Source organism: Heliangelus exortis, chromosome 3 (genome assembly GCF_036169615.1).
Source record: "Heliangelus exortis chromosome 3, bHelExo1.hap1, whole genome shotgun sequence".
Lineage (NCBI taxonomy): Eukaryota > Metazoa > Chordata > Aves > Apodiformes > Trochilidae > Heliangelus > Heliangelus exortis.
The window spans coordinates 48684738-48701827 of NC_092424.1; the positions used below are offsets into that span (position 1 = coordinate 48684738).

The following is a 17090-nucleotide window of genomic DNA, read 5'->3' on the forward strand; positions in this document are numbered from 1 at the left end:
CAGCAGTAATGCCAACCAGTCTCCTTTTACCAGGCTGCACTAACTAAAAATGCAGATGGCTCTCCTTAGTACTTTCCTGATGTCAAAAGGAAAAAGGCTAATGAAACTACATCCCTCAAAACCCAGCTCATACCTCAGTGGTTTGCATTTGTTGCAAAATCACTCATAAGTGCTAGCTTTCCTCAGGTCCTTCATATACATAGCCCTGGGAAAGAATATTTACTACTCTTTGGCTTAATAATGACCTTGAGATACTCTAAGTACCTGGAGTTATAAATGGTCCCATTCTGTAGTAAATTCTCCTTTCTTCTTCAATTTAACAGAGGTAAAAACCTGGCTGTAACAAGGCAGAGAACACAAACGCTCATACCAGCAGAAAACCATTTTCCTCCTCTTTTTGAGATTTCCTTTTCATCAACCTAACAAAACTAACACAGCGTAGCAGGTTAGAAATGGGCTGTTACCATTAAAATGGATGGTCCCACCCCTATACAGAAATATCAATCATGACCCTTTTTGCTATGAAATTGGGAGCCAAAAACATACAACCAAATGGTCTGCTGGAATTGTCATTATGTTTTTATTTAAAAGAGAGATTTTCTCATCCACTTTCTGACCAGGCAGTGTTATTTCAAAGCAAAAAAGTAGAAAACAAAGTCAATATCAACACCACACACACAGAATAACTTAAATAAATAGTTTTTCCTTTGTAAGATGATTGAAGTGAAGGACAAATAAAACATGTTATTCTGGACATTGTCTGTAAAAAGTTCATATCTAATGTATTAAGATAATCAGTGTTTATCAGCTATACTACTCTGGCAATGATTAAGTCTTTAGACAGACAGGCTGTCTGGAAAAAAATATATTTCACTGAAGAACAAACCTATAGAAATCTGGTTTCTTAATGTTTATGCATCCTTAACTCTCTGTTCCTTAGGAAATGTTTTCTCTCCCCTCCCTCCTGGACTTAGCCTACAGCAAATTGCTTTTGCCTGAGAAGGCCTGGAAGCTGTTGATGCCACTGCTTATTTTAGCGAAGGGTTTAACCAGGACTGGAAAACATTAGAGATCATCCACAAAGCCAACATTAGACTTTTGAGGCTAAACTCCGGAGAAACCCTCCTCAGAGTTTCTCTTTGCTCCTATACAGGAACATATTTGCTTTGCTTGGCCAAATCTAGCAGCTGTGAGCATCCACACATTGCTTCTGCAAGAAGGAGACACTTTTCCTATAGTGAAGAAATCCATCTAGGTCAACAACACAGAGACTGTGGCATCAATCATGCCCAGAGGCTTAGCACACAGTTCCTATATATCCAATGGTTACTGCTTAGCTTGACCCACCCCTGAGGGAGCCAGCTGTGCAGCACTGCATAGACCAGAAGAGCAAAATAGAGCTTTGGCTTGGAGATCTCACAGCCTAGGATATTATAATAAATAGCAGTTCTTCCCAGCAACAGAATAAGACAGCAGTATGTGAAGCTGTTTTCTCTCTTCCTGCCACATCCCAAGATAACCCCAATGTAATAAAAGAATGTAGCTGTAACTCATAATTTTTAACATTAACTAGACAGGCAAAGAGAGCAAATCTTACTTCACTGTATTAGACATTAGCTTTTTGCTTAAGAAACTGAGTTGAAAAATCAGTTACCTACTGGTCTTTTTCATTAATGCTATTTGTCTACAAAATTACTAAAAAACACTTCAATAATGTACACCCCACCTAAAATAACTGAGTAGCTTTGATGATGATCAGCTCCATACTAACCTGAACCTTAATCCAGTCAACCTTTCTATCTGTTTTTCTGAGAATGCCTTCTCTTTCTTGTTGCTGAAATACAGAACCACAGAATCATTGTGGTTGGAAAAGACTATTAAGATCATCAACTCCAACCATTAACCTAACTAACTGTATTAACTCACTCAGTATTAACTTAATACTGTCAACTCAAACTATTTAATATCACGCATTATTTAGCATCTACCCTAAAACCTCAGTCGTTGTAGGCAAGAAATGAAAAGAAAATCTAAATTTGCTTCTGCAGAGTTTCTAGATCTCATTCTTGCAGCAAAAGGCCTAGAAACATGAATCATATCAGCTTAAATAAAGCAAAAAAATACAACACCTCTCACAACCATTATGACAAGTTTATAATCTGAGGAGGAGTGGCAGGTGTCTGACTCATTTTGTCTAAGCCCTTGTGGTTCCCGTGTAAGTATTCCACTTCCCTTTCCTCTTCTGCTTTTCTACTCTTGTACTTTGCATGACGAACGAAGATGGCCAAATTTCTGATAGAAATCATCTTCAGCACGATTCAGAGCTTCCTCATCAATGTAGACAGCAGGTCTCCGGGACACCAAAAAGTACTGCACCTTCCTCAGGCTCCAGCCCATCACGTACCTCAGCCAGCCACTGACAGCAGCTGTAGACCTCCCAACACCAGCATTGCAGTGGACATAGACTGTGTGTCCATTCTCCAGCAGCCCGTGTAAGAGGCAGACAGCTTGAGGCAACATCTGTGTTCTTCCTAAGGTAAAAAAGAAGGCACAGTCGTTTGCATTTCAGAAAGCTAGCTTCACAGTTGAGGTTATGTCTGTACAGCCTGATGCACTGTGAATCACAATGGCAAGCCTGACATAATTTTAGGTTTTCTTTTTTTGTTATTTTTTTCTTTTCTTTTTTTTTTTTCTTCTTTTTTTCCCCCAAATTATCTTCTACCTTTGTTTCTTCTGTCAACAGTAATGCAGATCAAACAAAATCTGTAAAATGCCCCAAGTTTTCTCCAAATATACTTCTGATTAACACTGAATGTGTATGGCATATTAATTTTCACAAGAACTGAGATAAGGCAGCAAATTACATCAAACTGTACATTGTATATAGCATTAGATTCAGCAATCCAAAAGTGCAATGTTTTTAGCACCAGAGGTTTGTGAAGCTACCCATGTAATGCTGCTTTCCAAAACACTGTACTGAAGGACATTATGCCAATGGGTGAGGGAGGAGGAGCAGAAGACTATTTTCCTGTACAACTTCATACTGTTATGATTTAATTGTGTACTAAGCATATGGTTAATCAACACAGAACAGTCTCTCTGCTCCCAAAGGTATGACTGTATCCTAATTGCTGATGCCTTTCTTTCTGTTACCACAGGAACTGAACCTGCAGACATTAGAGCCTACCTTTTACTTACAGCACAGACAAGCACTGACTTTAAGCTTTTTCAAATCCCTGTTTTAAGGTCTCCTCTCTTCACTGATGTCCTATTACTGAGATGTCAGTTCTCTATTTGTGGCAGCAGTATTTAACTTCACTGAAAGCATCCTTCTGGTCAGCTGGTCACTGGAAAACATGCACGCTTTCTAACCTACTGATTGGAAATTTGAACCAAGCATTCCAATGAAAGAATTAAAAATAATAATTTCTGTTACAACATGAGTATTATAAGTTAATTACAAATAATTATATGAATTACTCTACTGAGATAATTCATTCCAGTATCAGACTGGGATACTATAGTTGAATAATTATTTGTTTGGGACAGGGAATGACAGAGACAGGCACACAGCACTGGCTCTCCATTTTTAACCAGCAAGGATGGCAAGTTGTCCTGCTGTGCAACCTTGTGTTCTTCCACCTACACAGCACATTTTCATTATATAGCTAAATTCAAACCGAAAGCAAACACAGTCAAGTAGGTATCAGTTTCGAATAATTTTAACTCAAATACACAGGTATTGCCAGACACAAAGTATTCTAATGGCCTCTCTGCCTACAAGGAAATATGAGTAACTTGTTAGTGACAGCACACACAGAGAAATCACATCTCATGCGTTAGCTGTGTTTTTATGCAAAATTTACACAGGAAAAAACCCCCAAGGGTTGGATTAACAACATAAAGTGTTTGTTGCTATCAAATTACCTTCAGTGCTCATGTCTGGGGTTGGTAACCAGATGTAAGCAAGACCTTCCTCTTTATACAGTCTCATGAGGATTTCAGGGCTCATGGGTTCTGGGTAGCGGTTGCAGCCCCAGGAGTTTTGAACAATGTCCCACTCGGTCTGGAAGTTCATCACAGCCGTGACACCCAGCTCGTGCTTCAGCTTGACAGTCACGTGCTCCAGCTGCCGAGGGCAGCTTCCCAGCCAGATGTTAGGAAGAATTCTAGCATTGAGAAAACATGGCAGTGGGATCAATTAAAATATCTTAAAAAAAAAGAAATTGCCAAGTTCGGCAACGTTCCAGCTCCAAGCATTCTTAGTATCACCACACGTATACTGCTGTGTGCAGCCTTTTCATGTCTTGCTGTAAGCAGCTTCTTATTTCATTACTGTGAGCTGGTAATGGTCGATCCTAGAGATCAGGTTCCTGACCTACCACAAAGAATCAGGCAGTCTGAGAAAAATTTCAGAGCATAATTAGTAGCACAGGTCTCAAAGGTATTCGTCATTAAGCCTGCAGTAGCAGCTTACTGAGATCACAGCCTAGGATAAGAAAACTAAAGATTTATGCAACTTGCACATAAAAAAGAGACATGAAAGATACACTTGATGCAGACCTGAAATACTTAGTAATAAGCCAAACATACAGAACTCTTCCAGCTATAGCTACCACTATAATGAGGACAGCAAACAGAAAACAAAACAAAGCAAAACAAACAAAAAACCCCAAAACCACTTCAGCTACCCTTCTATGAGGAAACTCAAAAATGAATGAGTAAATGTCTTCTCATTTTTATCTGCTCTTGTGGAGTCCCATGGGAATTAAATGCACAATTACAATACATGTTAACTTGGCCCAAAGAGCCAGAAATTTTGCAAGAAAAACTTGAGAGAAATGTGTAGGATGGATACAGCCATCTGGTACTTTCTGGTACTTATATAAATCAAGCTTCAAGGCTCTTATACTTTTTCCCATTGTAAGTGGTCATAAAACTATTACATGTCTCAACAGATTTTGACATAAAGTGAACAGTAAGAGGCTTGTTTTTCAAACACACACATGAAATTGAACTGATAGTATACCTGCAATGGATTATTCACAAGCACAAATTTTAGTGACCTACTTTAAATTTTTTTTGCTGGCATAAACTTCTTTTTTGAACACATAGTCCACAAACTACACAAAATATCCCTGCAAGTGAACATAAAACTTTGCAAACATTATTAACTGCAAAAAAGCAGGAACGCAATCTACAACAAAAGCAGGACCTTAAAAATTAAAATGTCTACCATGGATTTTTTATGGTCTTTTCCAACTTTGGTGTCACGGACAAATTGAAAACTTTTATGTTTATTCAGGAGCAGTTACTCATATAAGTAACCTTTAAAACATCAGCTGGCTATTTCCATCCTGCTATCACAGTAATAAGTGCTTACTAACATTTAATTAAGACCTGTAATTGACAATTATTAAATCCTGCAATTTTTTCTTAAAGACTGTCAAAAAGAAAAATTCAAATGCAGGAAGTACTTATACTTGCTGCCTGTATTTTGGCTGTATGCACAGTGAGCTACATATCAGCCACAGAAACAAAGCTTTTGGCCTTAACAGCCCCCACTGCAGTAAGACAGTGAACTTGATCTCAGTATCTGGTAGCTGAGTCCCAGATGTTTGGATTACAGATAATGAATGAAAACCTGAAAAATTTGACAAATCTACCACATAGCAAATCACCATTTCAACCAAGGTGCTCTGACTGTGAGATAATTTGAAGAGATTTGGACTTCATTATTGTTTCACATCCATATTCTGGTCTGGAATGTGGTGAGAGTCTTTCCCATTGCTAATAGAAAATGCATTTGTTCCTAAGCAAGAAACTGTAACCCAAAAATTCACAAATTAAGATTTACCCTCAAAATAATCACCTTTGTCACTTTCTGTCATCCCTGAACACTGCCTTTCTTAAGGAGAGAAGACACAGAAAAAATGAATTTCTAATACACAGGCTCTGTATTTCTTTAGCTACAAGTCAAATTCAGTTTCATTTATTAAGAAATACCAATACCCAGTGGACTCCACAGAAACCTGAAAGAAATGGAATAAAGCACAACCATTGTGTATTACTATTGTGTTCAAGGTACAATCCCACATGCTGGCCCATGCAGGGAGCTTCACAAAATTGCCCCAAATCCAGCAGAACCAGCTTGATCACTCCCACTGATCAGAGGCATTAGTGAAGGTCCACTGGAATAATAACTCTGTTGCCTCACTTCCCATGTGCCATCCCCACAGCACACCCAGTCCTAACCTAAAAGAGTCACCCCTGTCAGGCTGCTGCCACAGGAATCCATCACAATGCTCAGAGCATTTCAAGGTGGCAAATGCAAGCTAAAGTGCCCTCCAGATGCAGATGAATGGCTGGAGATGAGCAATGCTCACAAAACTCCATAGCAGGGAAAGAAAAATGGAAATAACACTATAACCTTGTGGCAATATGAGGATATTCTTTCAAGAACAAGAATTTGAGCATAATTCTTTCAAAGGCTTTCCTGGTGACTCATACATATGTAGTTCTCTTGATATTTTGGGAAATTTAATACAATAAGTTAGCTTGGCAGGTGAGCTAAAGTGTGTTTTCTAGCATGTGATTGATTGATCTGGAGTAACTAAAGGGATCCTGAAATAAATAAATTCTGTGTAGCACTCTTGCTTATAGATAAATCAATCCTTTATATTTTTTCCCCAATGATTATTTAGTGGGCAAATATCACAGCTGCACTACCTGCAAGACCATTGGGATAGTCTCTGTGTGTTTATTCTGGTTTTGTAGCCTAAAGCATCTTTTCCATGACAAGACCTGCTCTATTTCACAGTAACAGTTGCATTTACCATCTAAAAGCCCTTTCTTTAAAGCTGTTTTCTCTAAAGTTACTTTCAGTCTGCCCTACACTTCATTTCTCCATCAGTAATATGGAGATAATATTTACCTACCTTAAGGGGAGTTCTGGGGATTAAATGAATAAATGACTGTGAAGAGCTTAAATTTGTGTCAACACAGAGTAAGTGATAGGCAGGTATCTGCTCAATTTATTCGAATTAGGAACCCAGACTCAATGTAGACATGGTAAACACCTGCCTTTTGACTTGTAAACTGAGAAAAACTGCAACAATTTGTCATTACCAGGGAATAAATACAGAATGCTACAAAATCACTTGTACGGTTACTTTCCAGCTGTCATCACACTTAAATTATTTTTAATAATGCAGATAAACATTGCTCTTGATTGCTTTCCCCCAGGACCCTGTACAGTTATTAAATTATAAAAATTTACTATGAATGCACCTGAAACAAATGCATTCTGTTTAATCAATGCATATCCAAAGAGCCTTCCCATCCTCAAGGAGAAAATGAGTCTGAGGCAATAAAAGATTAGCCCTCTGATACTTTTTGCGTTTTTTTAATGGTGCAGATTGTAATTTTCTGGCCAGAGGAAATGTTCCCACAGCATGGTGCATTGTACCTTTGAATCTTAGACCTCCACAGATAGCACAAAACCAGCCCAGCAACTGTAACTGTAGGGAACTGATTTGCAGCAAGGGAGGAAGGTACCAGCTTACTGTATCTGGCTGACAACTCCTCCTCCACCACACAGATGTCTACGCTGCTTCTTAGGCAGCTCCTGTGTTAGTTTTGTTGATAATGGTTTCAAGAAAATGGGCACTCAAATTTCCTTAAAATGCTGAGCTGTAAGCTGGGTTGACTCTGGCACTGTTTCTGTATCTGTTCAATGATCAATGTACAAAGAGCAGGCACATTACAGGCTCTCCTAAAATCCACCAATTCTTTTACGGATTCACATATCTTACAGAATAGGGTAGGATTCAAGTCTTTGGACCCACATTTAACCAGAACATCAGTCAGGTACAATTTTCAGATGTCCTTTTATTCCAATAGTTGCCAGCTTTAATCAAGATGAGGACTTTCACAAACTAAGTCATTTTTCATTGGTTACTGGCAAAAGAGTGACCCATAATCTGTTTCTATTGGTAATATTTTTGACCAAGGTCCAGCATATTATTTCAAATGAAAAGTGATGGATTCATCCTTCAGTGCCGGGTCAAGATGTAGCTTGATGTCAAAACTTGCAATTCACTTCAGTTGTCTGCATCAGTCTTCCTTAGATCCCACTGATCACAGCAAGATGAGCACTAATATGTACAAATACCAAGACAGAGTAATTTCACTGAAACAACAAACAAAATAATGATTAAACTAGCTGTCTCCTCCCTTAAGGCTTTTATTTCCTAAAGGGAACTTTAGTTTCCATGCAACTACAGCTACATCCAACTTGCAGGAAAACTTATTCTGTATTCCCAGAAGAGCAACATATATAATTCAGTCAATTTACCCCCAGCACTTTGTGACAATCTTATGCATACAGATTGTACTGATGTAGTCCTATTACCCTGACACCACAGCAAGGAAGCAGCCCAAGGGGAACATAGGCTTGAAGCAAAAATCAGAGATGTTTTTGCAGCACAGTAACTACTGGAGACTGCTTCCAATTACAGCAGATTTCTATTTCCTCCCCTGATGGCACTGGAGTAGGAACTGGTTGAGAATTGTTGCTACGGTGGATTTTCAAAGGAAAATTACGATCTGTCAGAACAAAAAGTTTGCTTCAAATTAAAGTTAACCCATTCAAACCAAATGTCTGATGAGAAATAAAGGGAGAGAAATAATCAGAGAGATGGAAGCAAAAACAACCTATCTCTCTTTCCCCTTCTCTCATTTGACACAAAAGAGATTTCCAAAAGTATTGCTTTGGGCATATTCAAAATGAGAAAATAGGAAATCCTGCCAGCTGTGTCTGAGGTGCTCTTTCATCTTTTCTCTACCCTTTGCCTTGTAACAAGGCACATCACTTTAAATCATGATACCACTGGATTAGGATGATCCAGAACGTATTATCCTGCATGTGCTCCTTTTGCCATCAGCATCAATTTATCAACATATAGCAGCTTATTCATAGATACCACATGCCTCTTCTGGGCCTTCCTTGCTCTTTTCTCATAACCTGTGACAGTGAAAACACTAAGAGCGCTTGCCAGAAATCAGATGAATTTCCTGCATCTTTGTCAGAGCAGTCTAGAAACATTACTTAGAAACATTGTTATCTAATGTCCTGAAATGCATTTACAAACGTTTTTTTAAGTGACCAAACTCTGCTCTCCAGTAGCAGATCTGAACTCTTTCAAACACTGCTTGATAGCAGAAAGCACACTGTTGACTGCCCTCACCTTCAGAAATACTTTCCTAGTGTCCAACACAAATAGTGCAGACATAGGTCACAGTGATTCTTCTCTCCACAATGAACACAAAGAACAGATTACTCCTTTCTACTCTGCAAATCCCTTTTACTTATTTGAAAATTACTAAAATGCACACACAGCTTTGTATTCTTTAGACATGAACACACACGCACACGCACACTTACTTGTCAGATAATCAAAGCAGATGATGCTTCTTGTTTGCCTTTGGCCTTTCCAGCTGGTCAACACCTTTCTTAAGATGTTATACCCAGTACTGGCAGCAGGTCTCACCATTTCTAAGCAGAACTGAAGGTCAGCAATTTCTTGTGCCTCAAAAGCCATATTCCTCTTTATAGTCCCCTGACAGCCCTTTTCCAGAAAGATGCTGTTGACCTATGTTCAACATAGAATTCTGCTTCCAACTTAAGTTTCTCTTGCTAGAGACAAGCCTACACAAGGAGAGGTTAAATCTGCCTGAAACAGAACTATTTATGATTTATTAGTTATAACCACCAGTGGTCTTTAATAAAGCTAAATAAATATGCAGCAAAGGAGCAAACGGGATTCATAGTTCATGAATGAATCTCAGTAATTTGTCTTGCATTAACGAATCTCAGCCATTCACACACATCAATGGGTTTTAAGTTAAATATAATCAATTAGAAAGGGAACTAGTACATGCTTGGAGTGATGCTTGGTGAAAGTGTTGCTTTGTAGAGAGGTCAAAGTGATAATATTAGCCTGTACACAGAAGTGAACTGCAAATACCAGAATTAAAAATCAATGACCACATTCTATGCATTCCAACTTTGAACTTTCTATTACCTATTTCATTTTATCAGAAAAGATACAGAAAAGTGGAAACATTCTAAATACAGGAGATCCCAGCTGTTTCTTGTGAAATTACTTTCATATGAGGCCCAGCTAAGAATTTAACATATTTAAGAGAGAACTCCTTAAAGATAAAATATATGGGAACAGCAAGTCAATGCACCCTATCTAAATAAGAGACATAACCTTCCATATAGTTTAACCCATAAAACAACTACTAAGACATGAAAAAATGGCAGACTTTTTTCACTTTTTTTTGTTAACTTTTATATCTCCCTGCAAAACAAAACATAGGCAGACACCAAAACAGATGACTCCCTGGCTTGGTCTGGTTTCATTAAATTCTGGTTTCATTAAATTTCCTTTAAATAACAGACAGAGAGATCTCTCAGCAAAATGCCTCCTGTCCAGTGAAATAATAATGTAGAACCAAGGGGTTATGACACTGATATTTCATCGAATATTGCACAGGGCATGTGGGTACATGGCTGTGGTCTTAATCCCTCCTCCTGCTGACTTACTTATAAAGTCTCCTTGCAGAAGACAAGACAATGGAGGCTTTGTGATGAAAAGGGTTGACTGAACATAGTCTAATGCACTCAGTTGCCCAGCACACAGACATTGCTGGCCAGAGCAGGAGAATGAGGTTTAATGATTCTGTAGTCAAATTCACAGAATACCAAGACCTAATAGCCAGGCTTTATAAGACTACTCCTACCAATAAAGAAGGATTAAATGGCCATTACCTTAGCAGAAGTCATTAGAGAAAAGTGTTGATTAATGACAAAACTATATCATACTGAAATGACACAGCTGAAAACTTTGTAAAAACTATTTATACTAAAAAAAATATTCCTTTAACCTAACTGCAAAATGTAGAAGCATGAGTTATCACTTATACATTTGTTCTGCTTTGCTGCTGAAAGAGTGCAGTTTATTGTGAAGTTAAGAATTCTACCTCAGGGCTCTAAATTAGGAGAATTAAATAGACCACAATGTAGTTCCAAAGATGGGTTTTTTTCTTCTTCCTATTTGGCACTGTGAGGAAAAGTAATTACACTCTGGCAAATTTTCTTCTTAGATGTAATTTGGATTACTTATCTAGCCTCTCACATGGCATGCTTGCCAACTAAAAAGAAACACCTGTTTTTATCACTTTAGAACAACACTTTGTCAGCTTAGCAATAGGCAAAGTTTCTCAAGCCCTTGAATTCTGAGTGCTATGCTTAATAGTATCTTATTTATTCCATATTCACAAATTTATTCATGAACGTGGCATCAAATGACCTCATTTCCTGATATGCAGAGCAAATAAGCCATTAAGATTTGACCTCAAGCTGACAATGTGCTAAAATGAAAACATATAATAATGATACCAAACCAATAACTGAAATACAAGGTTAAACAGACATTCAGCTACAGAACACTTCCAGTATCCTCAGGCTCTGCAGTCTTGGGAGATTTCCATATCATCAGCTTGATGGTACAAAAGGGCTTGGTTGTTCCCTCCTTACCCACCCACATGCATTTACTGGTGGTGGGTGAAAAAAAAAAGTGTGACCCAATATTTTGGGTCGCTCTTCAGGCTGAGACAAGGAGCAACCACGGTAATGCCTGAACACAGCACTGCTCTCCTCCTCTTCTATTCTGGCTGATTTTGATGCTGGGGAAACCTGTAGGCTGTGTCTGCTTTATGGACTATCCTAGCTTCAAATGCAGCTCAGATAAAGGATAAGAAGGATCCACATGAGTAGAATTAAAGTCAATCATGCAAAAGAAGTTCAGTCTAGATGGATCCACAAAGATTTCTATTTATGGCCCATTCCGCCCTTCCTCAGCAACCCCAAACATTCCCTTACAAGGAACATAAAAGCTTCGTTAGAAAAAACTCACAAAAGCATCTCATAAGGACAGCTGTAGAGATCAAGGGCATTTCTAACATTTTATAACCAGCCACAGCAGGGAACATATTTGGTGAAAACACATAGACAGCTGGAAAGTAAGCCATATCCCACACTGCAAAAATGAGAATAACACTTGGATAAATAAGCAGTAGCACTATGACTAAGAGTCACAAAATAAGCCATCATATTCGGTAGTGGTAGACTCTGGCCAGGAGGAATGGAAGGAAGGGAAAGAAACACCTGGAGAGCCCTGCAGAGAGTACCAGAACAACCAGAGTTCTAGAAGACAAGTTTTCAGAGAAAAGACTGAAGAAGCAAGTGTTAATATAAAAATGGAAATACTGAGATGTTCCAACATCAATCACCTTCTTATTCTGAGAAAAAGTATAAGAGTTTCCAAGCATATATGAGATTACTATAAAGGGGTAGGATATTAATTTGTTCTTCAAGTCTGCTGTGGAGAGGACATGAAGAAATGAACTTGTATTGCTCTAGGAAGACTTAAGTCTATCTTAGAAAAGCTTTTCAATGGTAGGAATAGTGAGGCACTGAATGGAAGAGTAACAAGGCTGTAGAGTCTCATCACTTAGATGAGATCATATTTAAGATCAGGCTGGATAAATCTGAAATGATTTCAAAGTAACTGAGACTCAGAGCAAGGAAATTGAACGGATGCTTTTTGAGGTCTCTGAGCCTATGATCTATGATACTATAATAATAAATTTTAATTTCCATCTCTGGGATCACTATCTCTATTAATTTATCCAGCTCCATCTTGAAATAATTTGGGTTCCTTGTATTCCCTGCCCTATTTGAAAGGTCATGTGCGAATTCAGGTATCATTCCTTTGATGTGAGAAACCTTGTTCTAATTTACACTTTAAATTCATTCAGAAGCAATTAATATCCATTTGATCTTAAAGCAAGTTCAATTTCACTAAGTCGTCTTCTTCTCCTGTATTAATTCCTGAGTGTCTTTTACAAATAGCAATATATCCCCTTTCTCAGTCTTCATTTAACTGTGCTGTCTATCTCAGACACCAGAAGGAGTCAAGATATGGTAGCACAGAGTTCCTTGCAAGCCAATTTATTTTGCTCCAACTCCAGCATAATAAAAGTCAGACAGTGTGTGGCAAATGCTCTCATGAATTCCAAGTTAGGTCAGGTATCTTTGCCCTTCACTGCAGTTTGTGATAAAGGCACATCTTATGTCAAGGAACACTGCACACAGAAACACAACAGAATTCCTCCTGTAATGCCAAGAGGATGTAAAGGTCACCTAACAAGAAACCTTGGAGATTATTTTCATGGGTTATCTCATGATCACAAAGTTCCTGTGAAGAAGGCAAAACAGAAGAGGCAGTGTTGACAGGGATCTCACCATTTCCTCAAAAGTCAGTTACTCACAGATCAGATAAACCAGCCTGATACAGCTGACCTCTTCCATGCCACGATTAGAACATGTTCCACACTTGCCCCTTCTCAGGAAAGGAAAGTGTAAAAGGGATTGTAAACCATCTTTGCTTTTCTTACATAATAACAGATCAAACTTATCTAATTTTGTCTCTAGGATAAGTGTTCATCCTCCAATAAATTCAATGGTATCTCTCTCATTAAGCTTGCAGTATATTTGATTTTATACAGGGAGAGTACACAATAAACCCATCTCCCCTCTCGTTCACCTCGCTCTATTAAAAAGCTTAAAGCCAATTAATTCGTATCTAATCCATTTTTTTATAATCTATTTTATCTCTAGATGTGATCTAAAATAACATGGTCCTGCAACACTTCATGTACAGAGCCAAAACTAAACTGTGGAAGATAAAATTTTATACTCCCTGTATTCAAAGTGAAATATGTCATAATTTGCCTGTTATTTTCACTCTGAAGATAAGAAAATAATCATCTGTGAGCACACCAATGCCTTGTAGGGCAGGCAGTCCAGGTCTAGCCTTATAGAATGTAGCCAGACTTTCTTTTCAGACATACAAAAAAGGTTTCTACCAATGCCTAAGGAGCACACCGCATGCAGCAGAAAGCAGGATTTGCCTTTGTAAGGAATTAATCTTTCCGTGCTTTCATTTGTATAAACAATTATCTGAAACAAATAATGTGCCAATTACAAATCTACAGCCTGGGAAGGGAATCAGCTTCCAAGGATTGTACTGAGCAACCTGGAAAGGACTCCTCTGTTGACTTGTGAGGATTAATACTTAAATGCTCTGGTTATAGAATCTCGTCTCATGCAACTGTCATTGCCAATGGTTACTTCCTACATATGTCTCCATTAGGTTGCCAACATTTCCATTTGTTTTGAAATAGAACAAATACTCGGAAACAGAAGAACAACAGCCTGCTAAACTAAGCCAGATAGTAATGAACCATGAATCTCTTGGCATTGGGAATGAGAATTTCTAACATTAATGCTTAGCAATGGGAACAATGCCACTCCTGGCACCTTCAAGTTAAAGAATCTTAACAAAATTGATTTAATCTGCTACAGAGGAACTTCAAATTAGTGTCTAATAAGTTTCAGGAATTGCTGGTAAAATTATCTTCTTTCAAAGTTTACTTATTAGCAACTGCTTAAAAATCTTCAAAAATAATAAATTATTAATCCACTTTTCAAATGCAGTTTTTCTCATCCAACGGAAACTCTTTCCAGTGCTTCCAAAACAAGCACATATTCATTAAAATTGCATACTTGCAAAGCACAGTTTATTGAAAGGTGGCCTTGTGATCCACATGGCTGCAGATGCACACATACAAACTGCTGGAACAGCAACAGTCAGAGGAAAGAGCACATCCATTCCTTGTGGTACCACCCAAACATAACAGTCCTGACAGGTTCTGTATCTGTCTGTGTTCATTCCAGTTGAGGTATGCAGAATTTCTAAACCTGCAGCAATTTATTTTATTACATTTCAAGAGGGACAGACACATTCTTAAGTACCATCAGCTGTAGGAGAAGAAAAACTGTATCAATGCATCTCCAGATTCAGCTGTCTGAATTTCTAGAAGAACGTTTTCCCACAACACAGTCAAATCAAAGGGACAACAGCTGTGTGGTGCTACCCTAATAAAATTGTCAGAAACTTCATTTTAGCTAATATAATTGGTTATTGCATTATAAATATAAAATTAATAGCCCTGGTTGGTGAGTTGCCAACATCAAAGGTTGAGGCTGAGACTGCAACGAAGCTACTGAGAGGCCCCAGAAGAACCTGTGTAATTCTGTTTAGCACAAAACTGCAAAGTATAGTGTCTTGGATGTAAAAAGGGAAAAAAATTGACTTAAATTTTATGAACTAATGATGTTGCATTTTTTATTGGAGCCCACAGATTTAAAAGAATTACAATGGGCTGTCTAATTTTTAAAACACATTTTTTTTTTCAGATTTCTGCCTTTTCCATTTCAATATAATTTCACTTGCTTGGAAAATGGAATTGCAGGTGTTTGAATAAATGTATTAAAGTGATCTACTATTATTATCGTTTATATAAATGTGTTTACATTCTGATCTGAAGCTTAACTTTGTAAATTTGTAAAACATTACTCATACTGGATAGCCTTATTACCTAGACTACAAAATAATTTGAGAAGCTTTTTTCTTCTTTCATCTCACAAGATCAAAGTATTACAGGAATCAGAGCAAAATAGTTGCCTGTACTGAAAAGAGTAGTTAGCACCATTTAGGAACAGCCTGCACACAGCCAGCCCTTCAACCTGGAAGAGGGAGAGGGGAAGGGAGGGAGGAAGGTTCTGTCTCATTGATTTTACTTCTATTCTACATTTTTTTACCTCCGTATTAAAACTGAAATGCATATTTTCCTTTTTCCTCCTTATGCATATATAAAACTAAATTTTCTTTTATTAGTTTTTCACCTTTCATTTAAGCTTACAAACCATGTTATCTGTTCAACCAATAAAGAGGAAATCCATATTTGTTATAACATGGCACCATCTACAGAATTTGACTCAATTTTTATCATAATTAACAAGAGGACATACAGTAAACTTTTGAACAATAGCAGGGATTATGTATCTCAGCTCCCTGGAATTAAATTTCTCAAAGTGCAAGCATTAAAGGGGGGAACAAGAGATTTTCAGTTCAGCCTTTTAATATGCTCCCTGGGAAGGCAAACACAGTTTATTTCTTTGGTTTTTTTTGTTTTTCCTTGCAGAGAGAAAATTATATATGAGAAAATACAGCAGGAATTTCATAATCTCTATTTACTTTTGGGAAATAAAATACTTACATTTCTGAGAAAAGCTGCAAAGAAACTGGAGCTATGATCAAGTTTCCTTCCTAATAAATCATTTTTTATTCCTTAAATAGAATTTTCCATGTTTTAATATGGAGGGGCTTTTTAAAAATTATCATGTAAATATCTAGAGCATTTACGCATGTAATCTTACATTTATATCTCACAGCCTTTCTCAAAAATATTGAAGATAAACATAGAATTCATAACCTAGTAGTTTCAGCTTGCTATTGCTTTAAATGAAAAATCTTTAACACTTTCCCCATTTCATTTGAACAACTGTGAAGTTGCTTATTTTAGATTTTTCTGACTTACAGAAAAAAACTTACCTGTTACAGAAACACAGTATACTGAGCAAGCAAACACCAAACCATGTGGTTGTAATAAACTATCTGATGGTGTCATGTCTCACATTTGGGGACTGAAAACTCATTTTGAGGATTTTTTTTTCCTGCAGGAGTCAGCAGCAGGCCAGCTGGACTAACCTGCCCTAGAAGTTGTTTCTGCAAAAACCCATGGGATGGGTAGGCAGGGTGGGTCTACGCTGCAAACACAAGGCCCTGGTTCAACAGTTTTACCAGTTGTAAATTACAGTTCTCTTAGTGAAGTTCTTCTGATAACAACCAAATATATCTGTATCTGCATTCATTCCCTCCTGGTAAACTAAATAGCAAGAAGTTTGAGTACACGATGTCTGCTTCTGTAAAAGAGCTTCTGCTGTCTTTAGATAAACTACATCATGAAATGCCAGTGATTACAGGGCACCTAATAAATGCATATAAAAGCTAACAGAAAATAAATACCTGCAAGATGACTGGATCATCATGAAA

General features: G+C 37.7%; 1 protein-coding gene across 2 annotated transcripts in view; it reads right to left on the reverse strand.

The window, feature by feature from the left end:
- Positions 1-561: 561 nt before the first annotated feature.
- Positions 562-17090, reverse strand: part of EPM2A (EPM2A glucan phosphatase, laforin) — a 41090-nt gene continuing 24561 nt past the window's right edge. For both annotated transcript variants that reach the window (XM_071740506.1, XM_071740507.1), the window contains exons 3-4: positions 3928-4169; positions 562-2531 (exon numbers count right to left, since the gene is read on the reverse strand). In XM_071740506.1, the coding sequence (XP_071596607.1) occupies positions 2251-2531; positions 3928-4169 (523 nt within the window). In that variant the 3' untranslated portion in view covers positions 562-2250. The remainder of the gene's footprint in view (positions 2532-3927; positions 4170-17090) is intronic.